General features: G+C 39.4%; 3 protein-coding genes across 4 annotated transcripts; 2 read left to right on the top strand and 1 right to left on the bottom strand.

Moving 5' to 3' along the window:
* Positions 1-1,579: 1,579 nt before the first annotated feature.
* Positions 1,580-3,112, top strand: LOC126805025 (GDSL esterase/lipase At3g14820-like). Its single transcript, XM_050532114.1, has 5 exons — positions 1,580-1,862; positions 1,941-2,071; positions 2,206-2,439; positions 2,548-2,803; positions 2,877-3,112. The coding sequence occupies exons 1-5, from the start codon at positions 1,580-1,582 to the stop codon at positions 3,065-3,067; spliced, it is 1,095 nt and encodes a 364-aa protein (XP_050388071.1). The 3' UTR covers positions 3,068-3,112.
* Positions 3,113-3,368: 256 nt separating this feature from the next.
* On the bottom strand, positions 3,369-5,685 carry LOC126805028 (F-box protein At4g35930). The gene is made up of 5 exons (XM_050532115.1): positions 5,470-5,685; positions 4,786-5,383; positions 4,171-4,245; positions 3,958-4,067; positions 3,369-3,869 (listed from the first exon to the last, which is right to left on the bottom strand). Exons 2-5 carry the CDS (start codon positions 5,272-5,274, stop codon positions 3,608-3,610), a joined length of 936 nt encoding a protein of 311 aa, XP_050388072.1. The 5' UTR covers positions 5,275-5,383; positions 5,470-5,685; the 3' UTR covers positions 3,369-3,607.
* A 14,523-nt stretch (positions 5,686-20,208) lies between these two features.
* LOC126797285 (protein MID1-COMPLEMENTING ACTIVITY 1) lies at positions 20,209-25,076 on the top strand. 2 transcript variants are annotated; one of them, XM_050523965.1, is made up of 8 exons: positions 20,209-20,503; positions 20,780-21,362; positions 22,168-22,568; positions 22,798-22,862; positions 23,395-23,466; positions 24,115-24,221; positions 24,552-24,648; positions 24,794-25,076. In XM_050523965.1, the coding sequence occupies exons 2-8, from the start codon at positions 20,967-20,969 to the stop codon at positions 24,844-24,846; spliced, it is 1,191 nt and encodes a 396-aa protein (XP_050379922.1). In that variant the 5' UTR covers positions 20,209-20,503; positions 20,780-20,966; the 3' UTR covers positions 24,847-25,076. The 2 variants fall into 2 exon arrangements, with proteins under 2 accessions (XP_050379922.1, XP_050379983.1); XM_050524026.1 differs by having other exon boundaries at positions 20,209-20,600.
* The last annotated feature ends 135 nt before the right edge of the window (positions 25,077-25,211 follow it).

Below are 25,211 nucleotides of genomic sequence, written 5' to 3'. Positions count from 1 at the left end.
TAATAAAGCAATTAAGTTAACAAATTCTTCTGAACTATCTGAAGAATCATGGAATTTTTATGTAATTCTCGTATTGCTTTTGGTTTGAGTTCGGGCCTCTGTGTAATAAACTCCTGCATCAACTTGATCATGCTCGATACACAGACTTGACTATATGCACTAATTTTCATGAGCAAGTTGTCGCCATGAATAGACAAGCCAAAAGAATTCATGTCATACAAAATATCTCCGATCAAGGAGGACAGAAAAGTCAATAAGGAATTATATATTTTCCATTTGCCAAACTACGTACATCAAATTTAAAAGCTAATTCTAACTATATTGACAGGTCCAACAAACTTATTTATTATTGTTTTGTAACAATAATTGAGCTGATCGAATGAAGCTGTACTGTACTTCAGTATGCAAAAGTATCTACTAATCATCACAATGGTTCTTCTCTTACAAAAACTTCGTCCATCATCTTCATCTGTCAAACCGTTGGCAATGATGTTACGTATATTCCTCCTCCACAATGCACAATGTTGCTGCTGTTACACTTTCCACAAATGAAACAATTCCGGCAGTGTTTACTTTCGGAGATTCAGTATTGGATACCGGCAATAATAACCATATTTTCACAACAAGCAAAAGCAACTTCCCACCTTATGGAAGAGACTTTATGGGAGGAAAGCCTACTGGAAGATTCAGCAATGGAAGAGCCCCCTCAGACTTGATTGGTAATCTAATAAACTCTACATATCTGGTTTCTCCTAGGTTTATTTCTGGCTTTCGCATCTTACTAGTACCATTATTGCTACACTGATTTTGATTAGTCTTTAGCTGAAGGATCTGGAGTGAAGAAAATTTTACCGGCTTCTCTTGATCCGAATTTGCAGCTTCAAGACCTACTTACTGGTGTATGTACTGCCAATTACAGGTATGTATATAATTCTTTTACACTGTTTATTAATCTTTGTTTATACAACATGGCACCTACATCATATCCTACATATATCCTGGGAAGTTCTATGGTACCTTCATGTATTCGAGAATATGTACTTGGACGCATCGTTGCAAGTACCAGGGGATTACATGCGCATGTAATATTAAAGCAAGTTAACAAATCCTCCTGAGCTACGTAAAGAATCATGGGAGTTATATATATTCGTATTGCTTTTGGTTTTGAGTTGGTTGTGTTTGTTCAAGGATTTGATAGATATACCAGCATGCAGTAAAACAATTTCCAAAAGATACATGTTCTCTTCTTGCTCATGATAATGTACTATATGTTGAAGTGTAGAGTTTCATCACAAAAGGTCTATTGCACAAAGTGCTTAGCAAGGTTTCTATGATACATTATCAGAGAAGTAAAATGAACGTGATTTGGTATGTTAAGCTTTCAAGCTGATCCGATCAATGTGCTTCTTTTTTTTATGCCAAACTACATTAAATGTATGATTTCTAACTAATAAAACAGCTACTACAAATTTCATTAATTAGTACTTTACCATTGAGCTGGCGGCTGTCCTTGTAGAGATGCTTATAAGGGACAAGAGCCCATCACTTGTAGAAGAAGCAATAATATCCGCTAATTACAATGGCTCTTCTATCACATAAAGTCGGTCCTTCATCATCATCTGTCAAAGCATTGGCGATGATCTTATGTATATTTCTCCCCCATATCATTGCTGCTAGAACACTTTCCACAAATGGAACAATTCCAGCAGTCTTTGCTTTTGGAGATTCAACATTGGATACCGGCAATAATGACTACATCACTTGTTTACTCAAAAGTAATTTCCCACCTTATGGGAGAGATTTTATGGGAGGAAAGCCTACCGGAAGATTTAGCAATGGAAGAGTAGCCTCAGACTTGATTGGTAATATACTAATAAACTGAACGTACTTACTGCAACTGTTGCTGCACTCTGTGATTTTGATTAGTTTTCACTTCTCAGCTGAAGGATTTGGAGTGAAGAAGATTTTGCCGGCTTATCTGGATCCAAATGTGCAGCTTCAGGACCTACTAACTGGTGTATGTTTTGCCTCAGCCGGTTCAGGATATGACCCTCTTACTGCAGAATCACAGGTGTATATATACATGATATATAAAGTACTATAAGAATATACACAGTATACTTTATACAAGTTCTGCACTAATAATCTTTTGTTTATACAACATATTGTACATTTCTTCATATCTCTGAGTTCTATTTGTATCAGTCTGTTTTGTCATTATCAAATCAATTAGGCCTATTCAAGGAATACAAAGGCAAGATAAATGCAGCAGTTGGGAATAAACGAACAGCCACTCTCCTATCGGAAAGCTTTTTCATTGTATCTATAGGAAGCAATGACCTTGCACTAAATTATTTTGCTACACCACTGAGGAGCGCTCACTATGATATTCAGGCTTATACAGACTTCCTGATTGAATTAGCTTCAAACTTCTTTCAGGTACTATTCAACAGACACCAGCAGTTTCCCACTTGTTTAGAGGACCTATGGGTTTGGAACTATAATATTGCTCTCTATGCTCCTTAGTTAATGTGGGCAAAATTACAGAAACTTTATGCACTGGGAGCAAGAGTGATTGGAGTAGCAAGCCTGCCGCCAATTGGGTGTGTGCCAGCAGAGAGAACACTTGGTGGAGGCATGGAGAGAGCCTGCTATGAGACTGCGAACCAGGCAGCAATCCTCTACAACTCAAAGCTCTCCGCCCTAATAGACTCCCTCAACAAGAGACTTCCAGAAGCACTACTCATGTACATTGATATATATAACCCCTTGACGTCCATCATCCAAGACCCTGCTCAGTATGGTAATCTCAGCTGCATTTTCATTCTTAGCTTTTACAGTAGTTTAGACGTTCGCTGAAATGATTTTCAGTTCAGGATTTGACGTGGTGGACAAAGGATGCTGCGGAACAGGAACTATAGAGTTTGGGCCTCTGTGTAACAAGGACACTCGGGGTACTTGCAATGATGCGTCCAAGTACGTATTCTGGGATGGCTTACATCCCACAGAAACAGCTTGCAAGATTCTCAGCTCTGCAATATTAAAGCAAGTTAACAAATTCTTTTGAACTATCTTAAGAATCATTCAAAAAAAGAATCATCGAATTTATATGTAATCCTCATATCACTTTTGATTTCAGTTGGTTGTGCCTGTTCAAGGTTTCTGAATTTGTCAGATAAAATGATTAAGATATATCAGCCACTGTTCTTTTATTCCTCATTATACCATCAACTGTTATTTCATGGAGAAAGAAAGGAGAAATTTTATAAGGAACTAACATTAAAAATTCAAGCTGTTTACATCTGACAACTAGTATTGCTACTAAAACTGACTTCAGTACACTTAGCTTTGCTATTTGCTAAGACAGCAACTAGCCATTGCTTTAAAACATATATAGGAAATATACAGGTAACCAGTTTTAAAACATTATTACCGCAACCATGATCTGATTTCTTTTGCCTCCTACTTCAAATATATGAGGGTTCCATATCTCCTAAATCTTCCCCATCAAAGCTACAAAACTTCATCCTCCCTAACCTGACCAGGCCACCTATATAGATAACACAAACAAACTATATACATACAGATACTCAAGGCAATGATGAGCTTAGAGAAGCTTATTCTGAGCCACAGCCTGACATAGCTCTTCCTCATAGAACAAAACTCGATTGGAAGCCAAAGATTTGCACAGGGGCTTTGGTAAGGCAGATGGCACCATGCATCTAGAAGGAAAGTGTGACTCTTGAAAGAGAACTGCAGCAACCTGCCGCATTTCTGATACTTTTAGGCGAGATGGTGGCCGGGGGCCATGTCTAGGTGCTTTTGGAGTATGAGGGCTTCGTATCCATGTACCCTTGCCATCCCCCTTGCTGCAAAGACCATTTAAAACATAATGTAATGAAACATGAAGCTAATAGCTGGGTAAGAGCACTAAATCTGTTCATTCGATATAAGAACCTTTTAAAAGGCCAACATTCAGTGGGGTGGGGCGTCATTGTTCTCAACATCTCCTGTCGAGAACGATCTGGAGTTGTATAATTAAAGTGATACTGCCTGGCAAGTATAACCTGTTGCCAATAATATTATTATAGAGGTCATTTAGAGAAAAATGGCCATGATACAGAGAGAAAGTAACCAAAATGGATATAATACAAACAGAGAGAAACTTACAGCTTTCCTAATTCTTTGAGAAACATGAAACACTGGCTTCAGTTGGTCATGGTGCAGGTGACACAATAATTTAACCTCCATTCAGAGAAAGATGAATCAGTACCAGTATTGAAAGAAAACATATCATCTCAAACGGGAAACAGCTGGGAACATTGGCGCTCAAAAATCAAAGAAACTCAAATGTTCAAACATAATGATGATAAAAGCACACATATCTCACTGACACAGTAAAACACAAAAACAAGCATGTCCTAAAAACACTACTCAAGTATTCAGAACTCTGTTAAAAGATTGTTCTTTATGCAAAGTTATCAACCATTAAAATCAAATCAGACAACAAATCATCTAACTGCACAGATAATGAATTACCCACAAGCCAAATATATTAAAGCTCCAAGATGTAACTCACAATACATCCTGAATACTCTATATCATCCTGAAGTAAGAGTTTCTATCGATTGTACCGCTTTAACTACAATCCAGATTAAATTTGGAGGCAAAATATAAACATTCCCAAAATGAACAAAACAATTCCTGATCGGCATATAAACCAGACACAAAGACAGTAAATTTAAACAATAAAGCAGATAAACTAGTAGGTCAAATATACAATACCAGTAAATCCATGGGAAGCGACTCAAGCCTGGACTCGGACTCACGATCCTCCATTCTGGGGGTCCTCGGCGTTTTCGTCAGACTATTCTGCCTAACGAAATCCACAGGCGACAGCATCAAGGGGGTCCTCGGCGTTTTCAACACACCACTCTGCTTAACCGAATTCACAGGCGATAACACCAATGGTGTCCCTGGAGTCTTCAACAAACTACTCTGCCTAACCAAATTCACCGGCGACAACATCAAAGGGCTCCTATCAACAACATCCCCATCTCCAATCCCCAAATCAACCCCATCACTCTTCTTCGCCTCCACCACAGCCACTCTCTTCCTCCCCAAATCAGTACACGCCTTCGCGGCGGAACTCGCCTTGCTGTACTTAAGCTGAGCAAGCGCCCCAGGCTTCAGGTACTTGTTCCCTGAGCCCCTGGAGCCCTTTCTCTGCTTCGAATTCTTCAAGCCCCTATCTTTCGGCGAAACCTTCCCCATTTTCCCCCAATTTTTTTAATCAAAACCCTAAACTTCTCTCCCGAAATCCCCAATTCTCGTCACCAGTTTCACTTTCCAATCACAAATCCGATCGATCTATCATCCAAACCTGAAAACGTAAAAGTTCAAATCTGACCTCAATACTGAAAATTAAACACCAAATCCAAAACACGAGGCTCAGTCCTTAGTCCTTACCTTATTAGGCTACAAATCGCCTCAATCCCGCCAAAAACCCTAAATCGAACTCCGCCGAAACCCTAGCTCAGGCCGGAATTAACCAACTCCAATTCGGATCGGAAATCAGAGATCCACGAGCAGCACAGCCAGAAAAACCAGAAGAAGAAAAATAAAATAAAAATAAAGAAAGAAAATGAGGAGCAGAGCGAAATGGAGGAGGAGTAAGTGAGCAAATGGGGCCGCTAGGGTTTGTGTTGTGTTTTGAAATTTGATACGATTTGCCCGCCAAGGCTTTTTAACAGTCGCTAAAAGACAAGCAAAAAAACCGTAGAAAATACTGTGATTTGCATTAATAATCCGAGCTGGTGGGAGACGTGGCGGGAGGTGATTGGCTGTTAATTTACTGGGCCTTATCGGATGGCGGAAATTGCGTGGTTCCCATATATTTCCTTATTTTTTTTAATGTTTGGAGGGAGTAATTCAATATTTCACGCGTTTGAGAGGGAAGCGGAAATGATGTGTATGGTCGGTTATAGCCCTGGTGGTGAGGGGTTGAATGTGAAGTGGGGAAGGGGTGGTTTGGGGAATCTGGGGATGTGTGAAAGAGTGGGGGTACTTTTGGTATCTCGGTTGGTGTGAGAGGTGGGGGAGTGGGTGGGTTTGTCTTTTCAGGCCCGTCGCATGATGGGGATTGAATGCCCCTGAATGTACAGAATCGGCCCTTTATGTCAGCGTTTACCCACGCGTGACTGGCGCTTCTTGAGGATAATGTCGTCAATTGGTAACACCAATTTTCACCATGGTTAAATTGGTAACTTAGGACAGCATTAAGAGAGAGGTGTAAGGTTTTCTATTTATATTATTTATCAAAAGGTACTTTCATTCACCAAATCATATTGGAAACCATCCTCAATACACGATGGTAAAACAGACCATTCTTGTATTGTCATAGACTCGTAACCTAGACTAGCCAACCTAAGAGTAACTTGATTGTAAGTTCTTGAAGCAAATACGATTCTACACGCAGGTAGAACACGAAGGAGCTGACAAACCTCTTCCAACACCGCAGAGAGCACACCATTCTCTCTATCAATGTCATAAATATCAAGGACAAGTTCCTGGCAATCTGTTTCAATAACGACTTGAGTCAGACGGTTGCGATGTATCATAAGCAAGCCCCCTCAATAGCTAGCAGCTCAGTATGTTTAGCTGACAAAACATTTAGAACTCTCCGACTAAAAGCAAATTGGAAACTTTTATCCTCACTTCACATAACACCTCCAGTAACACCATGAGAGTGAAGGTAAGAAGGTTCTATCCACATCAATCCCGTTCACTTGGTTACCTGGTGACCAAGGGGAATTTGCTCATTTATCATTGGATCATTGTCACTTTTAATATTACTGTTGGGACATAGCTCAGAAGCGCGTAACAAATGTTTTCTCGTAAAATTTGAATAGGTTGGTCCTTTAAGAAGTAATCTCAAGTAGACATGAAATGAGCCCTTATTTAGTTTTTGCACAATAACGAGCGTGTAAAACACACGCTTAAATGAACGAAGCTATTTACTTCTTCATCATCGCTCTTTGTTTTATAAAGAACCATCAACTAAATTGTGTGTTAGTGTCGGTTACGATTGAGTTTGAACACAATAATTACACTTGACTGGTATAGGAGAGTGATCGACGAAGAAAGTGGAAAATGAAGACATGTTGTAGGGCAGATTCAGTTTCAGTCTAGTGAAACTACAGTCTTGACCAAGACCCACCTTATTCCCAAAATACAAGATTCTTTTACCAAGACCAATTGATGATCGGCCCAAATTTGGACCCAAGCTCACTCTTTATGTAAAAACGAGAAGGGGAATCAACCTAAATCTTAACGGCGTCTAATGAACCACATTCGTATAACAATGAGGTAAGAATGGCTGCAAGATCGACTCCCATCAACCTATACCCTGAGTACCTGATACAAATGAAGTGTAAGACTGTAAGTTAGAAGCTTATATAGAACTCATAGAAGCAGCAAGGAACACGTACAATTTATACAAATGCAGCTTGAGATAAGGAATATACTAGCCATTTGTTACTCGTTTCATAAACAAAACACCTAAAATTAGGTCAGGAGCTAACTAGAGAATTTAGGTTTGAGAGGAAATTTAGCAAACATGGAGATTGAGTGGAATAAAAGGAAAGCTACATGTATCGTATGTTTTTTTTAAGCAGAATACCTTGCAATAACTAGGTGCCGCATGTATTATTAGATGAAGATAGATTATACAATGGGGAGGACAAAAAACCTGAACCCCGTGCTACATGAGATAAACCGCATATATTGTCGTAGAGTACATCCGAATAAAATTAGGAGGCTCCTCAAACCAAATATTATCAACAACACCACCACAAGCAAAATGAGCAAGACGATCTGGCACACTATTTGTTTTCCGAAACGTGTGACATATAGTAGAAGAATGTAACGCCAAAAGATACTGCTTACAATCCTCTATAACGTGTGACGTATAGTAAAAGAAGGCAACGCCGAAACGTGTATTTACTGTTTATCATCAGTGGGTAGATGAGAAAGCACTCCTGCTTTCTGATTTGAATCAGTTGGAAAGGGAGCAGTATCATTTGTTTCTGGACCAACAAAGACTGCAATACCATTGGATGATCCAAGATCAGGTTTTGATACATCTCTTGACTCCCCTCGGACAAAGTCTGACGAGTTGTTTCAACATTTTAATCACCTGAGGAACTACTCTAACCAGAAGGCCGGCACTTGTGGATGAACGGGCTTCACTGACGCGCCTTTCCCATTAACTACAGGCACAACAGGCGGATCCTTCACGTCTTTAGCTGCAGAACCACCCACCGGACTGCTTGAGGCCTTGAGCTCGTGGGAACTTCTGAACTAGACTCGGACCTCTCCTCCTTGTCGGACATAACTACATTGTTAGAACTTAGAAAGAATATTGATCCTTTCGTAATTAACCCTAGGTCAACTAGGAATGTTTTCTGTGATTCCAATGATGTGTATACATTTATAAACCTAGGCCGGTCAAGTAGGAATGTTTAATGATGGCTTTGTTTGAGGTGAAAAATTTCTCCCAAATCATCAATAACTTGAACACGCTGATAAAGCAATTGTGACTTTTTTTAACTAAACTTTGAAGAAAGTTCATTCCTGAATTGTACGACAAGGTAACCATCAAGTTCCAATCAGTGTGAGATCCCAAATGGCCGGGCCGGGATATAGATAGTGACTAGCAAGTAATACTTGGACGTTACATCTCCACAGACTTATCATATTTCCTCTTTGTTTTGTGTATGAGCCGGATGCGAGTTTTTTGTGTCTTAAGTTCCAATAATCTTAAGACAAATATTATCAGTTCATGACATGCACTTATGCGATCTTTAGATGTGAGTCTTCAAGTCCAATAATTGGCTCTAATATGTGTTTTTGTTAAGGAACAACCCAAAAGGCAAAGATTGAAACATGTTCCTTAATCCTTATGCTGCTACAAATCATTTCGGATTTACATAACTTGCAAGCCAAATAATACCCACAACAATGCATGGGCGATGAAAATGGCCACCCAAACAAGTGGGTTTAGCCTTAGTGAGTGCAAACAAATATAGCTAGCCATTGACAGTTCCACCTCATCCATTTTTAGGTACACAACCAAAAATGGCTCCATCACCTTTTGCCATTGCTCTTAGGGCACGTAATGTTCAAGGAGTAGAAAAAAATTGGTAGTTGGTCACCTTTTAGTCTTTTACTAATTGAAATGTTCTTCCACTGCTCCACCATTACAAAATTGCACATAGCCACATAGTTCTCCACAGTAGAAAAGGACTAAACTTAATTGCTGGCTCTTATATGTAACGATAATCGGGGGCATGTTACCTTAATCATTCATCTTGATGGGTCACACGACTGTTGGTAATCACGAGTTGACATTCAAGTCCCAACAGCCAGCTCCTTTCTCTTATTTTTCTGCATGATTATCATTCGGAATACTGCATGGTTAGGTTTGCATTACAGATCCACAGAGGTTAGATTTATCAATCTAGGTACATTTATATGGAAATAAAGTTCTAGCTAAAGGTAATCTCAGTTGCGATATATTCAATGTATATATGATTGAGCCTTCACACTAAAATGACTCTTACTTGAGCCACAATGTTACAAAATGACATGTATATTTTGCTCTTCATGGTGCAAAAACCATGTTGTGTTGTTCATGATTCTAGATCTACTTCGAGCGAGTTGAGACTAGCAGTCAATTCTTTCTCTCATAGTTTTTTTTTTCTAAAGTTGTAAGAATTAATCCATCAATAATAATAAACGATTCAAGGGGAGTGAACCAATAAACTGTAACGTGTACATTCATAATATAAGTATACATGTTAAGAGATGTCTCGGGACATTATTCTTACAACAAAAGTCACTACAATAAAATGGAGCAAATGCCACATTTATTATTTTGTGAATTGTAACTAATAAAGGTGTAGCTAGATGTCAAATGTGACATTAAACTAGTTTCGGTATTTCTTTTGCAATGTTCATGCTCCATGGATGACCAAACACATAGACAATCAAAGCAGGTAGCTAGTGTTACTCCATCTCCATGTAGGTCAATGGAAGCCATGCCTAGCTAAGCCCACCCTCTCCGGTGGCAGCCACCGTCTTCCACCACAAACCTACAAGCAATACGGGTCATGCTCACACAGTCGCACCACTCTACTTTTTGTATATACCCCAGAAAATTATACGATCCCAAAAGGAAGAGAATTGCGAATACATTACAATTTTTGGGTATCAGAGACTCATAGTTGAGTCCACACAGCCTGTAATCTTGTGCAGGCCAAACTTTTTCTGGCATTCTGCAATCTGCGCCTTCATTTTCTATGAAACACATACTTTTAGGTTCACATTTTACTTAAAAAGTGCATGGTTATATATTATAGTACATCATTTTCATGTTCTTCAGCTTAGGAAGACAGCACCCAATTTGTTTTATAATGAAGATGTTGGTCCCAACACACCCACACTATTGGTCATTATTCTTTTTAATTAGTACCTAATTTAATTTGTTCCACGATTTCACATGTACACCATTGAGCCATATTAAAATGGGAACAAAGTATACATGTGTAAGATAGGGTATAGGGTTTGTGATTAAACAAAAGGACTTGGGGTTTAACATACATACTCAATCTGAGGTATAATATTTGTGTTATTGACCCAAGTTCAATTGGTGTAGGCGATTGTGGGGATAGGGCTTATAGGGCGTGCTATGTCTTATAGCGATGACTTAATACCCGCGATTAAGATTTATGGGATAATTAGTTGGCCAGTTGGGTGCCTTTTGCTGGTATTAAGAATTTCTTTAGAGTTTGCAATCACATGCATTCCCCATGAGACCGAGACATACAAATTATGCAACACAAAGTCGTTTTCGACCAGCACGAGTAATATTTAGTCGTTCATTAGGAGGGAAAATGAGGCGTGGTAAATTAATCGGACTTTATTTTGTGTTTTATATAATTTATGTAAAGAGATGAACAAAGACAACTAAATTTGTACTAATCACAACGATGTTTTGAGATTTGTCTTCTTCCTAAAACCTATACGAAATTTGCAGGCACAAGCAATGCATGCGTAATGCTCTAATGGTAATGTTGATGATCGTTGAATAAATTGCATATATATTTGTTTTCTTTATTATCGATACGTTTACGTCTCTCGCTCAAAACATTACATTGAATCATATGAGCTAAATAAGTACCTCACATAATAATTAATTATTAGACTGCAAATTCATAGTGGACAGAGACATTTTGGCATAGTTCTTTATGTAGATCCAAATTAAGATTTTCCTAAATCATTATCAGAAAAAAAAAGTTTTTGATGTATGAATCTTTAATAATCTAGTGTAATGGTGAGCAACCAAATATCAATCAACATATTATCAAAGAGTTCTCACATAATTGGCGTCCCTACCGGTCTACCACTTTGCTCGTTATGTCTCAACTATTTGTTTTATTCTCCTTTTAGTCCGATCTGGAGAACAATTCAATCCAATAATGCTGAATTTGATAGCAATGGTTTTGATATAATGTGAATGAATTTCGCCACCCAAATATTATTCAATCAAAATTACTTTCATGGTAAGGTGATAAAATTAAAAGTAGGATTAGTTAAAATTCGAAACTCATCATAATAGAGAATGTTTTGATATTATCGTTGGTTAAAAGTTATATATATGAAACCCCCCTAAAAAAAATTATGTATATGAAGAGTCACTTTAGGGCATTTCTTGTGCCTCTACAACTATTACACATACCAACTTAGTGGATGAGCAGAGCTCTAACTGTACAAATTACTTAAAAATCAATAAAAGTGAATTCTCGATTAATTTTCGATAACACCTTATTGATAATTGCCAAGACAATAAAGACATCATATGTTTATATACCTATGAAGTTGTATACATGTGTATAGAAAATGTGGAATATGCTACAACACAAATCAATGAATTTGTACATAATGATAAACAATTTAATTGCTACAAAGAGTATTTCGCAATCCGAACTCATAATCTTTCACTTGAGAATGAACTAAAGTGTACTAAGCTCTTCAAATTGATATTGGGTTCATTTTTTAATTTCCGATAAGTAAAATTAAATTTGTTAGAATATAATCTCTCTGACGAGAGAGAGAGAGAGAGAGAGAGAGAGAGAGAGAGAGAGAGAGAGAGAGAGAGAGAGAGAGAGAGAGAGAGAGAGAGAGATGGAAAAATTTTATATGCTACCGTAGACATAGTGGTCATTTAGGATTATTTAGAATTTAGAATTTAAGATATTAGAGTATATTGTGTATGGTTAGAATTTATAATTATGGTATTAAAGTGTATGGTGTAATATTTTATAATAATTTTTTATAAAATAATTTCAATATAATTTTTTAAATAAATTATATACGTCAAAATGTAATTAGAATGATAGACCGTGTGCACTAGAACGGGGTTGGGCCGAAAAAGCTAAACGACGTACACGTGTCACGACTGTCATGTGGAGTATGTCACGGTCGTACAATAGTTGGGTCCACTTGGCAGTTGCCAAGGGAATTGATGTTGAGCCCCACTAGCCCCATTAGTATATTCGGTGTGTTTCTGTTTATAGTTAAAGCCTTAAAATTTATATATTTACGGTTGTGCCCTTTTCCCGTTCTCTGTGTCCTCGTTGGTTGAGCTTTCTTCATTTACTGCCTTAGCTGTCACCTTGTTTCTATCGATACAAACCCTCCGCCTTTATTAGCTACCATTAATCACTCTTAAGAGTTTAGAGAATTTTGTAATTATCTCAGGCCCCCATACTCTTTGTATTTGCATACATAGAACACTAAAAAATCACGACACCTCACAATAAAGACATTTGTTATGGACCAAGATAAATACATACATGTTCCGCGAGAATTACTATTCTACCCTTATGTGTGTCTTAGCCTAATAAGTTTCCTGTTAGGAGATAGATTAGCATCTCCGTAATAGATTAGGATTCCGAATCCTACGAGATTGTGGTTTTGTAATGCCTATATATAGGCCCCCATATCATTCAATAATACACAATTATTTCATCCTGAAACACGTTATCACGCACGTTGCTCAAAAACCCTGAACTTTTAGAGCCCTAGAAATTTTTTTCTCTTCTCCACCGCCGGCCACCGTCGTCTCCGGCCTCCGACATCTTCCCGTCGACGTTTCTCGTCGGCGCAGCCCCTGCTCGCCGTCACTGCAGCCCCCCCCCCGCTGCTACCTCTGCAGCCCCGCTGCCTATGCACGCAGCCCCTGCATGCAGCCCCGCGCGCAGCCCCTGCATGCTGCCCTGCTCCTGCAGCCCCGCGCGCAGCCCCTGCATGCTGCCCCCGCAGCCCCGCGCGCAGCCCCTGCATGCTGCCCTGCAGCCCCCGCAACGCAGCCCTGCACGCACCCCTGCTGCCCCCGCATCGCAGCCGCATGCAGCCCCGCACGCAGATTTTGCCCTGCAGCCCCTGCGACCCCCCCTGCACGCAGCCTCCGCAGCCCCGCAGGGTCTCATCCGCATTCGCTCCGCAAAAACATCTTTTTGCCCCGAAAAACCCCGCATCAAAGGATTCAAAATTGCTCCTCCCGCATATATACGCAATGAACGCGAACTGCACAAGCAAACTCTTCGCTCAAGAGAAGCTACTCCCGTCTTCTCTACCCTTTTGGGCCTTTAAACTATTTCTCTTTTTTCCTTTTTCTTTTCCTATTGCTTATTAAATCATTTATTTGCACGTTTTCGTTTTCTAACTATGTTTCGCGTGCTTGCATAGGAAAAGTGATTACTTGTCGTACTATGGTGATGACATTCATGCCGAGATGGACGATACTTTTGCCATCTACATACGATTCCGATCGTATCCTTCCAATATTTTTATGTCATCGGACGAAAATCGAAAAAGGAATTCAACAAGCAACTTCATGCATGACGATCGATTTGCAGAGCAATTTACTTATATGCGGTCTATTTGGCAGACCAACAAGTATGTTTTTCTTAAAGTTGCTGCTTTTGAAGATATATATATAAATTATCGGGCGCTATTAGCCTTTTTCATGTCTTCTTTTCCGGCCTTTCTCATAACGCCGATGAGACCAAAGAGGGATATGATTCCCCTCTTAGTCGACGTTTTTCGTGTGACGGTCCTGGGGGAGTCACGTTATTATTTAAAAAGGAAGATATCGATTTCGTGTGGTCGCCTGAGTGCACCGCTGTTTTGGGTGCGATCATGAGAATCGCCGATATGCATCGATTATTTTGTGACCATATACATCACAATCCTTCTAATTCCGGTTACATACTTGAATAGTTTCGATTATTCGAAACCTATACAACCCTCGTTTCTTATGGATGCGTCGCCATCGCGACTGTTATTTGAATGTTTGAGTTTTCTTAAACTCATGTCTATAAACGATAATCCCAAGGTCTACGTACTCATTTATTTGAGTTGATTCATTACTCTGATGCAACAATATTTGCTGACAAAAGATCCCAAAAAATAAAGAATTTTATGGGACACACTTAAAGTGATTTAATGAACGTCTATGACGTTGTATTATCAGAGTTGATCTTGATGCATACTCCACATCCAAGAAACGCATGCCATTTTTGGCACCTGTATCTATTTCTCGAGGGAATTTTGGAGATGGAAACGTAATATTCTTCCATTCTCATGTAAGCACATTTTTGAGCCTCGGGCTAAGGCTCCGCCCAATCCGATATGCAAGATTTTGTTGCTACGGACTTTTGATTAGTCACTCTATTTTGACTATTTCTTCTGCTTACTATTTTTCAAGTATGACGTTGGCATTGCCATGATTATTGCTCGACTTTATCCTAAGTCGTCTATTGGAATTGGAAGCTTGTTTGTGTTGTATTAAATATTGGCAGATTCTATAAAATTTCTCGTATTTCTTGGACTCGTGAGAATTTTATTTGCCTTGGCTTAGCATGCATGGTCAACGTTTACAACTCACGTGGTTTTTAAATTGGCCGCTATTGGGTTACATGGGACCCCAATAGCACTACATTGTGATTTTGGACTTTGAAATTTGGAAAACGGACCTTTGAACGTCAAAATTGACGTCGTTTTTTCAGGTTACTGTTCCAGCGTTTCCGGAACGTTTTCCGGCGTTTTACCCGCGTATTCTCCGCCTTCCTGCCATTTTCCGGCGTTTCCGGCACCGCCATCCGGTTCCGGACAGCGTTCCCTGTCGGACCTAAAGTTATGGCCTCCATACCGGCCAGGTCAGGCCACTGCCGGCCGGATTTCCGGCAATCGGTGCCGCCAGCTTCCGACGAGTTTTTCTGACGTTTTTTTTTTCGTCGTTTCTCGTCATTTTTCCGGCATATCTCAGCAGTTCTTGCTGCCATGTTTTCCTAGTCCAAAATTCACCCGGTTTTGAGTTAATTTGACATGGTTTTCCGGTTAATTTTCCGGTTTTCTCCAAGTCGTTTCATAGCTCAAATGATTTTATTATTATTGGTGACCACCCGCACCAATTGGATGGTTTTTACCACCCAAATTGTTTGGTATTCAACTGCTCCAATACCATGTTTTTCCAACTCTTGAGTTGAAGAATGTAGTTCTATTGCCATGTGATACATTCGATGGGATTGCCATTTGTTTCAATCCCCTCTCTTACAATATCCTACGGCGTATTGTGTAGAGAAGTCCACCGCGTCGTTGACTCTCTTAATCTTCATTTTGAGAATGTCCCGCCGTGAAATCGAGTGTCTTGCTAATTGCGTAACCACCCACACTGTCCTACGGCGCATGTAGTTGTTTTACGAATCTCGTGCGGAGATTGTGTTGTATATCTTCGTGCCTTGCTAAGTTTTAAAGGCCATACATGCCAATGATGGATTTTCATCTTGATATTTGTGTTAAGAATGGAGAGGAATAAATCTGTCAGATTTCATTGACAGTATCTTTTTCAAGCTTCGACAGTAGCTTTGTTAGCCTGCAGACATCGTTTTGCTTGCCTGCAGCAGTAGCTTTATGTAACTCAAGATTCTTTGAATCATGGATTCGGTTTTACTGTCTTCTCGGTTTTGACATGATCATTTTTGGTCATTTTGAACAAGATATGATGATTCGAGTTCTTTGAAATTTACATTATCATCTATTTTTCATGTTCACGAAGCGATTGGAGGACCACCTCACCCATGCTCCACACGGTGAGGCCGAGCCTATCCGTGCCATGCACGGTGAGGCCGAGCCTGCCTATTTCGGCGGCTCCATGACATTAAGGTCGTCGGTGGCGGCATCCCCTCCTTCACAGGAGCTTGTGATGCCTCCCGTGTCTTCTAATGTCTTCATGACAAACTCTGATGCCAATCGCTCATTTTTCAAAACTTGTTCTTTTGCTAGATATCAAGGAAGTCCTTATTTGCTAAGGCTCCAACCGAGAACATTCCATTCTTACAAAGTATTTAAGGTGACATTAGTGGACCCTATCCAACCGAATACGGACATTTTTCGGTATTTTTATGGTATATGTTAAGAGCATCGACGCGTTGGTCACACGTCGCTTTGCTTTCCACAAGAAACGCTGCATTCCCTAAAGTTTTTAGCTATGATCATCATCCTAAGGGCTCACCACCCTTCCTATCCTCTCAAATCTATTTGAATGGATACCGTTGGAAAGTTCACCCCCACGACTTTGATGATTTCGTTTTGCATGTCTACTGGGATCGTTGTTGAACATATTATTCCTCATGTTCATTCACTGCACGATCTCGCAGAGCTCGGACTTGGTTATGGGTACTAACCTGCCGATTTTTGCATGGGGATATGTAATGATGTTGCATGCAGCGACACTTATTCATTTCAGACCCATAACTTGCCAAGAGTTTAGTGCGTACCAGATGGTCACTGGATACGGTCCCAATGTTCTTTTCACTAACGCCTATTTGGTTAAAGTTGTTTATGGTGCCTCTATTGTAGTTATCTCAATGGGTCTACTTGAAACGATTAAGTATTCTGGTTGGTTATGATTTATGAATCACCAACACTTGTCCGCTATTTTCCAATCTACAACCGTTGATCTCTATCCTGCGATATTAGCGGACGGTCACTTTGATGAGACATACTTCCCGTCGTTAGGGGGAGATATGGAATGCTCCCATTCTGGTTTTAACGCCAGAAATTGACGTGGTGTGGCACTATGTCTCATTAAGATCCCGCACTATTCAAAGTGAGTAAATGTGCAACGCATTATCGACCTCCAGAAAGTCAAAAATTCGATGCTCAATGACTTTACCGATATTGCGAAAGTGACGAGATCGCACATAAATGCTGTGATGTGCCGGTAAGGTTGGGACTCTCAGAATATGAGAGAATTTCATATGACCTGGTCCTAGCACTGTTGGCACCATCCCTGACAGTGGGAAGGAAGCCGGCGATGGCACCATCGTACGCTGTGGTGTTGTCGGCGCCCGTGGTATTACACCACAAAACAAGGGCGGCAAACGCAAAGATGGACTACTAAGGGTCATAGCTTCGGTCTTGGCTCCTGCCTAGATGAGGGGGAGACCATTATTCTCTGGAATCAAAACCAGAAAGAAGCGAGATGCGTAGGCACAAGTATTTCGCCCATCATCAAGAGATATTCTCTAAACATGTGTATCAACTAAGTTTATGTGGGACGCTACAGACTCATTTTGTTGATGTTAGAGAAGAATAGAACTCTCACGAATTGATCGTATACAGCGCGCGCGTGTGTTTAATGTATTGATCGCCCATGATTGATGATGTATTCGCTTATGCTCTTATTCCGTTGTAATGCATCAACGATGAGCAACTTGACCAAAGTGGAAAGAATCAATACAGGCTGAACTAGTCTTGTTATGTTGGTCGTTGTTCGTAAGTGTAATGAGAAAGATGAAGTCATGCAATATATGCAGGACTTATGGCGCAAAGATTGTCTCATTATCCTAGTATTGAGTACAATGAGTTATATTCTCTCGTTATGGACATAATTGATTTCCGCTACTTGATCAATATTAGTGTCCATGAAAACTGATTTGCAGCATATAATAGTGGTCATAGAATATCTGTAAAGGGATCTTGATGCAGATATGAGAGTGCCCGAGGAACTTTAAATGCCTCCAGACCACGGAGAGCTTATGTAATCAGATTGCGACGTTCGAGAGAACGTAGTACAATCGGTTGCAAGAACTCATACCCATATGTGTTCATATGAAGCTAATTCTTGATTTTCTATTCCGTCTAAGTATAGACGATGAAGATATTCAATGAGCTATACATTCATACATGCTAGTGTTGTTGGGACACTATTGATTTCATTATGACGTGATTAACTATGCGCCAATGCATTGTCATTGGACTTGCATTGCTTCTTTGACATGAGTTTAGTTCTACACTTAGTGAACCAACACAAATCCTATCCACACCAACGCCGCCAGCAGCTCCAGCAACATCAACATACGCCTTGGTGTAGCAGTCGACACTGGTAGCATAGAGGATGCGTACGGTTCCGTCTTGGACCAAAATCAGTCCTTCATTGGTCTATTCCCCCATTCTATTCGCGAAAGACACATTAAATGTGACAAATCAGAATCTGTCCAGTTTCGTAGGTCAACTTCAACAAGACCTACATGACAGCTCGCTCGATGAAATATGGTGAAATTAGTACCGTTGGAAAGGTCTATGTGTCTACTTTCAAGGGACATCAACCTTTCGTTCATAGCTATCATATTGAGTGAGTTATGGCCGTTTTAGCAAAGTAGGACAATCCTGTCCGGAAATTTGCAAGTCAGTCAACTTCGACAGAGCATTGTGAACTGCTCCGATCGGATGAGGTTGTGAACCTTATGTCACTGGAAAGACACGGGTGTCTACTTTTCAGAACATTTTACGGTTCACTGATACCTATTTTGACGAAGAAGTTATGGCCGTTTAAGTGAGTGAAGGTCATTCTACCCGAGAATCTGATTTTCATTGCAAACTCTTGTTTTGAGTTGTTATGCAATCTTGTTTCCTAAGATCTAAGTTTGGCTAAGTATAGCATGTATGATCTAAGGATGTGTGGCTAGATTAATGATTAATCATTAGCCCAAGACTACGTTTGAGAAGCATGTAATGAACGTTGTATACGTTGTCCTTTGTACTCCATGATTATGGCACTAATCAGGGGGAGTTGTTTCGTAGACTTCATGGGGAGTCTACCTCACAAGATGCTATCAAATGTAGACGGTACGTTGTGCTCTTTTTCCCTTCGATCAAGCTTTTGTTTTTACCCAAGAGGTTTTTATTTTGCTTGACAAGGTTTTTACCGAGGCAACGATGTGTGCACCATGCAATCTAGGCATGCGACACAAGGGGGAGTGTTTCGGGAGAATTACTATTCTACCCTTATGTGTGTCTTAGCCTAATAGGTTTCCTGTTAGGAGATAGATTTGCATCTCCGTAATAGATTAGGACTCCGAATCATACGGGATTGTGGTTTTGTAATGCCTATATATAGGCTCCCATATCATTCAATAATACACAATTATTTCATCCTGAAACAATACACATATTTTTGACAAATGTCTTGAGTTAAAACACGAGATTCATGTAGAATTTTAGTGTAATAATTGAGGACACAACGTGAATATGTTGCATGTTTTAACGAAGCTATACTTTCGGTAAATTTAAGTAATAAGTACCGATACGAGCATAAATTTTCGGTACGTTTTTTTTGGACAAAATCTTATATGACAATTCTCATTCAAAACGCAGGTCAAAACTATCCAACATTATTTATCGTGAATGAGAAATCATGCACTGAACTTATAATAGATTCATTGTAGCATGTTGTTGCCATAAATATCAAAATTTATAGTGGTGTTTCTGTAACTTTTCAAAGTAGGTCTAAGAAAGGGGGAAAAAAAGAAGAAGCAGGTCTCAGTGTCTCACGGTCTCACCTTCCATTCCTTCCAAAAGTTTTACCCTGAGCTAGTACTGACATCGTTTACCGACGGCGAAAAAGTAGTCGGGTATAGTCGTAAAATCCAGACCGAACCACGGGCAAAGACGTAACTCTGTCCTGCACTAGTAGACTCGTTGCCATCTCTGGCGTGGGGTGAGAGCACTCGAGGCCAAAAGAGCTTCACTTCCCTGCAAAACAACAAGGGGACAAATTACACCGAAGCCTTTCTTCCATTTTTATAATATTTGGTAGGATGAAGAAGACGATGGTGGATATAGTCTTCTACTGAGTGAGTGGTAGTTTTCACATCTCCCTCTTTGCTATTTTCCTCTGCCCAAAATCTTCCAAAAGTCCACAGGGGAGCAGGAAGAAGAAGAAGCTCGTGCCCGCAAAGCAATGCCCTGCAATTCTCAAACTCCGATGTCTCCTCTTTAACTCTTCTTCCAGTTTCACCCATTAATTTAACAGATACAAACATCCCCACACCCCAAGGATTTCAGAAATTTTACACCCCACCAAAAAAACAAGGTTTAATCCTCACTGCCTCACTCTCATTTTGCATGTTTTCTTTTTTGGCTGACCGGAGCGAGCATTCCGGCGAGGAGACGGCGGTGTTTTTTCAGTTGTATGATTCTTTTTGTTGTCGAAGGAATAAAGCAGACAACTGATTTCTTTTTATGCCTTTTTTTTTTCGTTCCTGTTCTTTTTCTTTAGAATTCAGCGTTGAAAAGTGAGTCAAGAAGCGTAAAGAATGAAACTGAAGATTTCGTTATCTGATTTTCTTGCTTCTTCTTTTGGTTGCAGTTGAAATGCCACAGCTCTGAAGCTTTGTTAAGCTCACATAAGCTGAAGATCTCTGTAAAGAAATGCAATTTTCGACCTTTCCTTCTGATCCGGCCTGAAACTCTGTCGGAAGTTTTGTCAAGTATACAGTTAAATCTTAGTGATCATATCTCTAGCCGTGAGTTTGAGGAGGCTGTGAGAGGCGAGAATGGACTTCGGGGACATAGCCAATGTGGCTCAGCTGACGGGGCTGGACGCCGTGAAGCTGATCGGAATGATCGGCAAGGCGGCGGCGACGGCGAGAATGCACAAGAAGAACTGCAGGCAGTTTGCGCAGCATCTGAAGCTGATAGGGAATTTGCTGGAGCAGCTCAAGATCTCGGAGCTCAAGAGGTATCCGGAGACACGAGAGCCGTTGGAGCAGCTGGAGGAGGCTCTGAGGAGGTCGTACATTTTGGTCAACAGCTGCCAGGATCGGAGCTATTTGTATCTGCTTGCAATGGGATGGAACATCGTGTATCAGTTCAGGAAGGCGCAGAATGAGATTGATAGATACTTGAAGCTTGTGCCTTTGATTACTCTTGTCGACAATGCTCGAGTCAGGGTATGAATTTTTTTCGTTTTATTTTTTAAATGTTTGATCTTGATTTTCATTTTATTGTTGTTGTTGTTTTCCTGTTTTGCTTTAGAATTGGACATTTTAGTTTGAGTGATTTTCCGCCGTCCACTGTTGATAACAATTGCCTCTCTAAGTCAAGGGTCTCTGTGGACTTTTCGGAAACTTATTGGATCGCAGTTAAGATAACTTGAATATTATGCTTTAGTTCTTTGTTGGAAGTTCAATTTACTCAATCTTTAGGTAGTTGCACAGACAGAGATGGTTTCCTGTGAGTAAGCTAGGAGGTCTTGTCTGCTTGGAGCTTAGGTTTAGTTGTCAGTTTTGTTAGACGTTGAGTGACAGAATTGCTGTGAATTTTGAAGTGGTTGGGTGTTTCAGCATGTTAATGAAGAATTGAGTTATGGGGAGAAGCTTCTCAATATATTCTTATCATCTAATTGACTTTTGGTTTCCGTGATATTTTTCAACATGACCCAGATTGAGAAATTCACCTTGACTTTTAATGAATAACGGAATCTGGGCTGTATATATAATTTGGGAATTCATTAACAAAAACTGAGAATCTGTAGTTTGATGAACTCTTGTATGTATTACGATTAGCACCAACTTTTCATTAACAAAGACATGCAGCTGACTTTATCTTTGATTTAACCCAGAATAAAAGAGAATATGCATTTTCTCTTCTGTGTGAAATTAGACTACTACTATATAAACAGTTCTTTGGCTATCTATGCTCTTTATAACTGTTTAGCCTGGTATTTGTTTATTCATTCTTCTCTAAAATCCACAGGAGAGACTGGAAGACATTGAACTGGATCAACGTGAGTACACATTGGATGAAGAGGACAGGAAGGTGCAGGATGTGATACTTAAACCAGATCCCTCTAAGCACGATACTGTAGTGTTGAAGAAAACACTTTCTTGCTCCTATCCAAACCTGCCTTTTTGCAAGGCGCTTGAAAAGGAAAATGAAAAGCTTCAACTTGAACTGCAAAGATCGCAAGCTACTTATGATGTGAGTCAATGTGAAGTGATTCAGCGTTTGTTAGAAGTGACAGAAGCTGTAGCTGCAAACTCTTCCCCTGAAAAAAATCAGAAGAAAATAGAGCGGGATCATTCAGATGTCAATAGTGAGAAAGTACATTCACCTGATGAAAAAAGCTACAAGAAGAGTGAATCTCACATTTCTCGGTAAGTTTTATAATTGAACTTTCTGTGTGGTCTTAATAGCCCATAAAAAACTTTGGTGTTGCAATTGGTGGAATATTAATGCCAATTTCAATCTCGCTAGTACTTAAACATAAAAAATGTTAATTGTCAAGTACCCTTCTCGATTTTGCTGACGAATACACATTATTTATAGATATATAATTTTTATTTCTTGATACCATTTTTTTTGGCATGATCTGTTGTCAAATAGAGGTTCATATCACCATGGAGAGTGGAATACTGATCTTCTAGGTTGTTGCTCAGAGCCATCTTTGTGTAAGTGGTTTTTCTCGCTTTTATTCTTGAAGTGGGTTAAGTTGATAATCAGAACATATCACTAAACTTAATTTCAATAGTACAACTTTTCCTTGTATGTTGGATGTGCTCTTTAAACCTATATAAGCTTGTGAACAACAATGTTGGGGGATATGGGTTTGGTTCTCTTCAAGATCATACATGTCTTTGCTCCTAAAGGGAAATTTGGGTTTGTTTTCACACTGTTAATCTAATACATGAAGAAAATGACGAAACATAATTTTTCTTTAACTCCCGATTGTCAATGCACATGAAAATGCATGTGTGAGATTTATTTGATCTGAGCTAGGGTCTTTCTTTCATGAGTCTACATTGCATCTCAAAGTAAGTTAAGTGGTGTGTGTGTGTGTAGTCAGAGTTGGGTTTGTGAGACAAGTGCATGACAAGATGCAGTGCACTAAAAACAATCCTCTATTTCAAGTGCTCAATGGTCAAATTGTTTGCTGTATGATATAATGTTTCCATTTACCTAAGCAGGTCATTTGTTTTGCAGGTTTCAGGACATTCTTCTATCCTTGTGGGACATTTTCAAAAATCGCTACTGTGGCAACTAACAGGCATATGTGTAAGTTGGTTGCCTATTTTTTTTCTGACTTCTGAACTTAGATTTTAACTATATATCTAAAGGTGTCATAAAAGAAAGTGCCTAGACATTGTGTAACAAGCTACAGTAATGATAGTTTAGAGTATAGAGGTTTTGCTTGATTCTGTGTCTGATGGCTTTGGATGAATTTCTGACTCAGTGACTTGAGTTATGGAACTTATGGAAAACTGGATTATTTTGGGTATCTATAAATGCCTGCAAAGTTATAGCTGGTATAAAACCTGACTATCTGAATGAATGCCAAATTTGCATGGTGATGTATAGTATAGTCTGAATTAGTATACTGTTATGCTGCCTGAATTATCTGGTCCTGGTGCATATAAGATGCAGTCATATAATGATTTATAAAGAAAGCTGATATTGAAGATATATATATATATATATATATATTAGAAGGCCAATACTCAATGCTCACACAATAACCAGTGAATCTTCTAGTCATCAATATAAGGTTTTTTAGCACTCAGCAAGGCTTTGCATGATATACCTGATTACCTGTGAAAACTGTTGAGTTATGAGCCTGTGGTTCAATTCTTTGTCTTTATACTGTAGAACTTCACACTCTACAGACTGCTTCTAATTTTATTTTGTTTTCTTGATGATTGACAGCTTCAGGCGAAGCATGTAATGAGTTGATGGCGTATTCATTAGTACTGTCATGTTGTTGCTACACATGCTGCATTAGAAGGAAACTTCGCAAGACATTGAATATTTCGGTAATTCTTTTCCCATTTCTAGGAATTCAAAAATATATATTAGTGTCCAACTGCATGGTATGGATTTTGCGGGCTGTATGAATTATGGGACATGACATGTGTCCATTCTAATCATTCACTTCTGTTAGATGTGTCTCCAAAAGTGTATGAAAATTATAGATCATTGCTCTCAAGTTTTAAGAATATACCTAGATCTCAGCATTTGAGCATGTAGATGGTATAATCATGTTACCGCGTTATATGACTGGATAGTGGATACATCCACACAAGCGACATGTAATCTCTATCCTCCATTAATACTCTTTTCTTATTGTATTACTTGCTTTGCAGGGAGGCTTCATTGATGATTTCCTTTCACATTTTATGTGTTGCTGCTGTGCCCTTGTCCAAGAATGGCGAGAAGTCGAAATACGTGGAATGACATATGGTAATTGGTTGTATGCTTTGACCTTTGTATATTTTCTTGAACCCCACCCATAATGTTGTCGGTAACAAAGTAGTGAGAAATCCAATTTTCGATTGATCACTACTCAACCAAAATTCTAACTGTTCATTGTGAAACCACCTTGCAGGTCCTGATAAGACGAAAATTAGCCCTCCACCCTCACAATACATGGAGTCCTAAGCTATAAATCAAGCATTCTGCAGTGTTTTGAGATTCATATGTAAACCATGTGTAAAGGTAATGGCTAGTTGCCACTATTACAGGAAAACTTACTCGAGGAAGTTATATGTCATCAAAATTTACTCATGTAAATTAGCTCTTGTTCTTTATTTCTTAGGAGTCGGGACCTTGTGTATCAGACTTTCTTGTATCCTTGCGATAAATAGTATAGAAGTGTTTGACTTGACCAATTGATCTTCCTCTTATTTTGTTGATTGTGATTACATTTACTTGCTCTTGGCTGACTATGGAATATAGATCCACATTTGTGGGTTGCTTGGAGCTTTGTTGAGACTTGAGAGATAATAGAAAATGATAACATAATC

This window comes from Argentina anserina, chromosome 1 (genome assembly GCF_933775445.1).
Source record: "Argentina anserina chromosome 1, drPotAnse1.1, whole genome shotgun sequence".
NCBI classification, from domain to species: Eukaryota; Viridiplantae; Streptophyta; class Magnoliopsida; order Rosales; family Rosaceae; genus Argentina; species Argentina anserina.
Note: the sequence above shows the minus strand (reverse complement) of the source record. Positions and strands in the feature narration are given on the sequence as shown.